This window comes from Phragmites australis, chromosome 3, assembly GCF_958298935.1.
Source record: "Phragmites australis chromosome 3, lpPhrAust1.1, whole genome shotgun sequence".
NCBI lineage: Eukaryota > Viridiplantae > Streptophyta > Magnoliopsida > Poales > Poaceae > Phragmites > Phragmites australis.
This window is the reverse complement of record NC_084923.1, coordinates 14,705,083-14,712,882: the sequence shown is the minus strand read 5'-3', so window position 1 is coordinate 14,712,882 and position 7,800 is coordinate 14,705,083. Positions and strand designations below refer to the sequence as shown.

Below are 7,800 nucleotides of genomic sequence, written 5' to 3'. Positions count from 1 at the left end.
GCGTGCTGCTTGATGAGAATTGGAATGGGTAGGAAGGGTATATGTAGAACATCATGGTAGTTTGGTCACTGCCTCACTGGATGCTGTGGATGCGGCATGCAAACTGATGGCTAATCCGGCTGACGCGCTGGTTCATTACGCTTACGTGGACGCGTGTGGGGCGTCAACTATTGGAGGACAAGGACTCGAGCCGTCCGATTCCATGCTCGGAAGTGGAAAAGTCGGAGGCGTGGCGCGCTTCACGCTTCCACGTCCAACGAGGCCCGATTCATGCCTCTGTACTTTATTATATTTGTGCGTGTTGTAGGAAACGTTTCCGATTTTCAACACGTCCACATCGTGCCTTTAAGGGTCAACAACAGCCCAAACAAATGAAGGTGCTGAGAAGAGATCTTTGAAAAAATTAAAAGTCCATTTTTGATAAAATAAACTAGAAACTAATTGAGAATGGTTTTTTAGTTTTTATGTGCTAAAAATTAAAATTTTATTATAAAAACTAACAGCTAAAATTCAAAAGCAACTTTTTAGAAAAATCAAAAATAGTTTTTTAATAAAAAAACAAAAATAGAAATCTAAACAAACCGTTGGTGACAGAGTTTTTTAAGCTTCCCGAATTGGTTCAACACGTCCGACTAAAGTCAGGCAGGACACGTATTGATTATTGAACTCTCGATCCTGTCGTAGACCTCATTCGCCAAAGTTCCTCCTCCAGGTTCTCCACACAAGAAAAAACTGAAATACTGCCAAACAACAGGATTCTATAGCTCATAAAAGAAAATTAAAGAATAGGATTATGATTTCTTTTGAAAGGAGGTAGGAGGGGTGCCTCGTATCGAAACCCTTGATGTCTGCACCAAAACGCGCCCCCTCTGGCGGCCGCGTCACCCGAATTTTCTCAGCTGTCCGTTCCGCCCGCATTGCCCTGTGTTGGAACGGATGACTCGTTCTGTTCGGTTGGAGTTCGTCCTGGTCTCACGCGCACGTTGTGCGGTAGGCCTTAGCTGTAGGGATAGTTAGTTGCTCTCCCGAGCTCCTTCTGTACATGTATATATATACTCTCAAGATGCAATACAACATCACTGATTGCCCTAATTCTCATCTACATGGTATCAGAGCTTCCCTCGATCTTCCTCTCATTTCTTCTCCGCTGCACACTCTCTCCATGGCGTCCAGCCCTACGAGTGCTTCGGCCTCCTCTCTTAGCAATCCTTTTGTTGCTATCGATCCCACCCCACTCGCCGCTGCTTCGGTCCAGCTTGTCAACATCCGGGCACACGTGCCGATCGTGCTCGAGCTGGATGATGCCAACTACAACTCCTGGCGTACCTTCTTCGAGATGACCCTCCGCAAGTTCGGTCTACTCGACCATGTCGACGGCACCGTCGACGCACGCCTTCGTCTTCTTGATGCCGAATGGACTCAGATCGATTATGCGATCATTTCCTGGCTGTACACCTCGGTGTCCAAGGCAGTCATGGATGCTGTGGTTCATCCTACCCCGACGGCGTTCTCTCTCTGGACTGCGATCCGCGGGCTCTTCCGCGACAACTCCATGCAACGCGCGGTCTACGCTCTTCAGGAGTTCCACAGCCTCTACCAAGGTGACATGACGATCACCGACTACTTCACCAAGCTAAAGACCCTCGCTGACACGCTCAACGACGTCAGCCATCCGATCTCCGATCAGGCTCTCGTCATCAACGCGCTTCGCGGCCTGAGCTCTAAGTTCAGTCACGCCATCGGCGTCCTCACCTCCAAGCTTCCTCCACCGACGTTCTTGTACACTCGCTCTTATTTGTTGCAGGACGAAACTCGCCAGGTGCACACGGCCAAGATGGAGGCTGCGACAGCCTTGCTTGCCGCCGGGTCTGCTTCCGCGGCGTTATCCGCGGGCGCTGCTCCCACTCCGACGACGCCGTCATTCACGCCTTCGAAGACCAATCACACTCCATCCAAGAAGAAGCGGAAACAATCCGACGTCCGTATCCGCGGTCCGCATGGTGGCATTTCGTCATCGACTCTAGCCGCGTCTCAGGTGCCTTGGGCCCCCGCCTACAATCCATGGACGGGCGTGGTCCAAGCCTGGCCACTGCCACAATGGCGACCGACCGGCTCCGGGATTCTCGGCGCCCGCCCGGGCGTTCCGGCGCACAGTGCCATGATCGCCTTGACCCCACCGTTCGTCTTCAACAACCTCGCAAGTTTTGGCCCCATGCAACCATCCTCGTCAGTTCCGGCTAGTCTTCTCACCGCCTTCCAACACATGCCGCCGCCTGGATCTGACTGGGTTCTCGACACCGGCGCCTCCGCTCACATGGCTTCTAATCCTGGTATTCTCACCTCCACCTCTTCGGCTCCTGTTTCTTCTCATATTATTGTCGGCAACGGCGCCGTTCTCCCGGTTCATCGTCACGGCACACATATTCTTCCGACATCTTCTTCCTCTCTTTGTTTAAATAATGTTCTCATATCTCCTGCTTTAGTTAAAAACTTAATCTCTGTCCGTCAACTCACTAAAGATAATCATGTTGAAGGGTTGCGGGTAGGCTACGCTAGCACAAAATAAATTTTCTCTACCGCATTCAACCAGGAAGCCATGCGAGTAGGGGATCATGAATCGTTACCACTTGACGAGCAGTGCAGCGGAAGAAGAGTTGGAGCAGACCAATCCAACGTCGTGCGCGTCAAGTAGTCGATCGTCAACCTCGTCCCGAGCACGTCCCGAGCACCTTCCGAGTACTCGCGTGTACGTCCTGAGTACTCCCGAGCAGATCAGCACCGCAATAGTAGCAGCGCCTCTACGGTATCCACACGTACAAGGATGGAATCGCCGTGCGCCGGTGTGCTAGCACCGCGCGCCCGGCTAGGGTTTCGAAGGGAGTTCGGGAATAGGAGGCGGCCAGGGTTTCTGAAAAAACTCAATGCGCCTTGGCCCCTGCCTATTCTTATATAGAGCACGCTAATGGGCCTTTAATCAACATTAAAGCCCATTATGACTCTAAACCCTAATGGTCCTTTAATCAACATTAAAGCCCATTAGCAGATCCAATCCGCAAACTCGATCGCCTCTAGCGCATATTACCAACAATCTCCCACTTGCACTAGAGTCAGCACAAGTTTTATATTCCATCCCCTTAAGTGTGTGACCCGTTAGGTTCATATGTAAACGGCCGCTATCCGGAAACCCTTTTCCGAATTGCAAGTCAATAGCGGTACCTAGCAGGACATATTGACTCCCGAATGCACACAAAGATCATATCGGCTGAACCTTGATATACTCATGCACCAATCCCTTTACCACACGATACCAGTCAAGCTCAAGGCGAGATTCGTGCCACCCTTGTGATAGCTCGACCATTCACTCGATCAAGTAGTGGATTCACCATGATTAACTCTTTAATCACATTAGCATGGCCATGCACTTTCCAATCCAACTACCTCGAGGGGCCCAGAGATATCTCTCCCGTTATTTAGGAGGGGTAAATTCCATCTTGATCACTCACATCCCACGACATGTTTCATAACATACCCGAAAGCAACCTTTATAACTACTCAGTTACGGAATAGCGTTTGGAAGCCCCTAAGTGTGTTACTACACATTCTGGAATCAATGATGATCTCAGGTCAAAGGATTCTGTAGGTACACCATTTGAGATAACAACTGATGGCACATTAAAAATAACAATCCCAGCAGTATCTCAGGGTGGGTCTATCCAACATCATATTCTCTAACATGTGTCCACATTACTGATTTGATATCTCCATATCTATGATCCGTGAAACATGATCATCATTCAGTTAAATGTGCTAATCTATAAATCATTATTGTCCCACACAATGATATGAGATTAGGGACTATTTAGAATAACATCATAAAAACAAAGAGTTTCACAAACAAGTCACATACTTGCTGATCAATGTAAATGATAATTATTCATGGAACTAGATAACAATTATCCAAAAGTACATTAGCATAGACAGAACACATTCTCTCACATGCACTAGAGTCTATCCCGCAAGTATCTAATACCCATAGAGCTCAAGTGTGCCTCATGCTTGGGCTGTGAGAGAGGCTTCGTCAACGGATCAGCAATATTCGAATCCGTGTGCACCTTGCATATTTTTACATCACCTCTATCAATAATCTCTCGAATGAGGTGATAGCGCCGAAGTATGTGCTTGGACTTCTGGTGCGACCTAGGCTCCTTGGCTTGTGCAATGGCACCACTATTGTCACAATAGAGGTCCATTGGACTGGACGCACTAGGGACCACACCCAACTCAGAAACAAATTTTCTGATCCAAACAGCCTCTTTTGTAGCTTCCGAAGCTGCGATATACTCGGCCTCCATCGTGGAATCAGCAACCGTTTCTTGCTTGGAACTCTTCCAACTCACCGCACCTCCATTAAGGCAAAACACAAAACCAGACTGCGATCTCGAGTCGTCCTTGTCGGTTTGGAAGCTAGCATCGGTGTAACCATTTACAACGAGCTCCTCCTCACCTCCATAGACTAGGAACATATCCTTAGTTCTTCTCATGTACTTGAGGATATTCTTTACTATAGCCCAGTGACATTCACCTGGGTTCGATTGATATCTGCTCGTAACACTTAGAGCATAGGAGACATCTGGGCGTGTACAAAGTATAGCATACATGATGGACCCGATAGCAGAAGCATACGGGATTGCACTCATCCTCTCGAGCTCATCAGATGTCTTAGGACATTGATTCTTGCTGAGAGTGATGCCATGTGACATTGGCAAGAAACCTTTCTTGGAATCCTGCATATTGAACCGATTCAATACCTTGTCAATGTACGTGCTCTGGCTTAATCCGATTAGTCTTTTCGACCTATCTCTATAGATCTTTATGCCCAATATGTATGCTGCCTCTCCTAAATCTTTCATTGAAAAACTCTTTTGCAATGAAGATTTGACAGCATCGAGCATTGGAATATTATTTTCGATCAATAATATGTCATCCACATATAAGACCAGAAACACAAGTGCGTTCCCATTAGTCCTTTTGTAAACACAAGGCTCTTCTTCATTCTTGATGAAACCAAACCCTTTGATCACTTCATCAAAACGAAGATTCCAACTCCGAGAAGCTTGCTTTAGTCCATAGATGGACTTTTGCAGCTTGCAAATCTTCCCAGCATTTTTCGGATTGACAAAACCTTCAGGCTGTGTCATGTACACATCCTCACTTAGGTTTCCATTAAGGAAAGCCGTTTTGACATCCATTTGCCATATCTCGTAGTCGAAATATGCAGCAATTGCTAGGAGAATCCGAATAGACTTTAGCATTGGACGGGCGAAAACGTTTCATCATAATCAACACCTTGAATTTGCCTGAAACCTTTCGCCACCAATCGTGCCTTATAGATGTGAACATTTCCATCAATGTCTATCTTTTTCTTAAAAACCCATTTACACTCGATAGTTTTCACACCATCAGGTGGATCGACCAAGTTCCAAACTTGGTTTTCTCGCATGGATTCTAACTCGGATCTCATGGCTCCAAGCCATTTTTCGGAGTCTGGTCCCACCATTGCTTCCGAGTAAGTCTTAGGTTCATCATTGTCCAACAATAATATGTCGCGCTGCCCCGTGGTTAGGAACATAAACCGCTCGGGTGCACGACTGAACCTTTCCGACCGACGTGGGGCTGGTGTCTCGACAACAGGTTCTGCAACATCTTGCATACCGAGTTGTGGTTCAATAGGAGCTGAAACACTTTCATGTGGTTCCCGAATTTCTTCGAGTTGCACCGTGCTCCCACTAACTCTCTTCGCGAGAAACTCTTTCTCAAGAAAGACACCATTCCGGGCGACAAACACTTTGCCTTCTTCCCGGTTATAGAAATAATATCCTTTGGTTTCCCTAGGATACCCCACAAAGAAGCATTTATCAGATTTGGGAGTGAGCTTATCAGACGACAAACGTTTTACATAAGCCTCACAACCCCATATCTTAAGGAAAGACAATCCGGGACGCTTCCCGGTCCATATCTCATATGGTGTCCTCTCTACAGCCTTAGATGGAACCCTGTTTAACGTGAAAGCAGCAGTTTCTAGAGCGTATCCCCAGAAGAACAATGGAAGATCAGATTGGCTCATCATCGACCGGACCATGTCTAACAAAGTTCGGTTCCTCCGCTCGGACACCCCATTCCATTGTGGCATACCCGGTGGAGTCAATTGTGGAACGATTCCACATTGCCTTAGATGATCACCAAATTCATGGCTCAAATATTCACCTCCACGATCTGATCGCAGAAATTTAATTGTCTTGCCTATATGATTTTGTACTTCATTCTGGAACTCCTTGAACTTTTCAAAGGATTCAGACTTGTACCTCATTAGGTAGATGTAACCATATCTACTAAAGTCATCGGTGAAAGTAATGAAATACTGAAAACCACCTCTAGCTGTAGAACTCATCGGTCCATATACATCTGTATGTACTAGGGCCAATAATTCATTTGTCCTCTCACTTCGACCAGTGAAAGGCGTCTTAGTCATCTTGCCAAGTAAACAAGACTCGCATGTATCAAATGATTCGAAATCAAATGAATGTAGAAGACCATCTTTATGGAGCTTCTGCATACGCTTCTCATTTATATGACCTAATCGATAATGCCAAACAAAAGTGGGATTCAAATCATTAAGCCGAGGCTTCTTTGTATCAATGTTATAGATAGTTATATCCTCAAGATCCAATATATATAATCCATTTACTAATGGACAATTACCATAGAGCATACCATTCAAAAATATCGAACAACACTTGTTCTTTATTATGAATTCATAACCATCTTCTTCCAAACATGAAGAAGAGATAATGTTTTTGCCCAAGGCAGGAATATAATAACAATTATTTAATTCCAAAACTAATCCTGAGGGTAGCGATAAGGAGTAAACGCCAACGGCCAACGCAGCAACTTTTGCACCATTACCGACGCGAGCATCCAATTCGCCTCTTGCACACTTCCTAGTCCTTTTCAGTCCCTGCAACGATTTGCAAGTATGAATCATTGATCCGGTATCAAATACCCATGAATCATCAGGACGAGTAGCAAGATTAATTTCAATAACATTCATACCTGAAGAGGAAGTCTTACTTCCCTTCTTCTTTTTGAGTTCTTCCAAGTACAATTTGCAGTTCCTCCGCCAATGACCAGTCTTATGGCAGTGGTGGCAAGTGTCAGAAGCGGCAGGGCTAGCCTTGGGCTTTCCAACAGGTTTAGGCTTAGAACTCGAGATCTCATCCGAAGTTTTAGCCTTGCCCTTGCGCTTTCTCTTCTTGCTATCCTTTTGAACCATCATCACATGACTAGAGCTCTTCTTAATGCTTTCCTCAGCAGTTTTTAGCATCCCATGCAATTCAGCCATGCTTTTCTCCATGCTGTTCATATGAAAGTTCAAAATGAATGGCTCGAAGCTCGTAGGGAGCGACTGGAGAATTACATCCGTAGCCAACTCATGGCTAAGGGGAAAACCAAGTTTTTCCAGGCTCTCAATGTAACCAATCATTTTGATCACATGAAGACTGACTGGATTGCCTTCTGTTAACCTACACGCAAACAAGGACTTTGAGGTGTTGTACCTCTCGGCCCGAGCTTGGTTCTCAAACATGCCTCGGAGTCCCACAATCATATCATGGGCATCCCTGTTCTCATATTGCTTCTGAAGCTCAGAGGACATACAGGCAAGCATGAGGCAGCTAACATCCAGTGAATCGTTGGTGTGCTTCTCATAAGCCCTCCGATCCGCGGCATGAGCATTATCAGCTG

The 7,800-nt window shown here is 46.1% G+C and overlaps 1 protein-coding gene across 1 annotated transcript; it reads right to left on the bottom strand.

Annotated features, from left to right (window-relative positions):
• Positions 1-6,784: 6,784 nt before the first annotated feature.
• LOC133911009 (uncharacterized) lies at positions 6,785-7,442 on the bottom strand. Its single transcript, XM_062353242.1, has 2 exons — positions 7,111-7,442; positions 6,785-7,015 (listed from the first exon to the last, which is right to left on the bottom strand). The coding sequence occupies exons 1-2, from the start codon at positions 7,418-7,420 to the stop codon at positions 6,999-7,001; spliced, it is 327 nt and encodes a 108-aa protein (XP_062209226.1). The 5' UTR covers positions 7,421-7,442; the 3' UTR covers positions 6,785-6,998.
• Positions 7,443-7,800: the final 358 nt, after the last annotated feature.

What these genes read in the sequence shown, in the direction of transcription:
- LOC133911009 (XM_062353242.1), bottom strand. Translation starts at nt 7,420, where the DNA reads ATGAACAGCATGGAGAAAAGCATGGCTGAATTGCATGGGATGCTAAAA.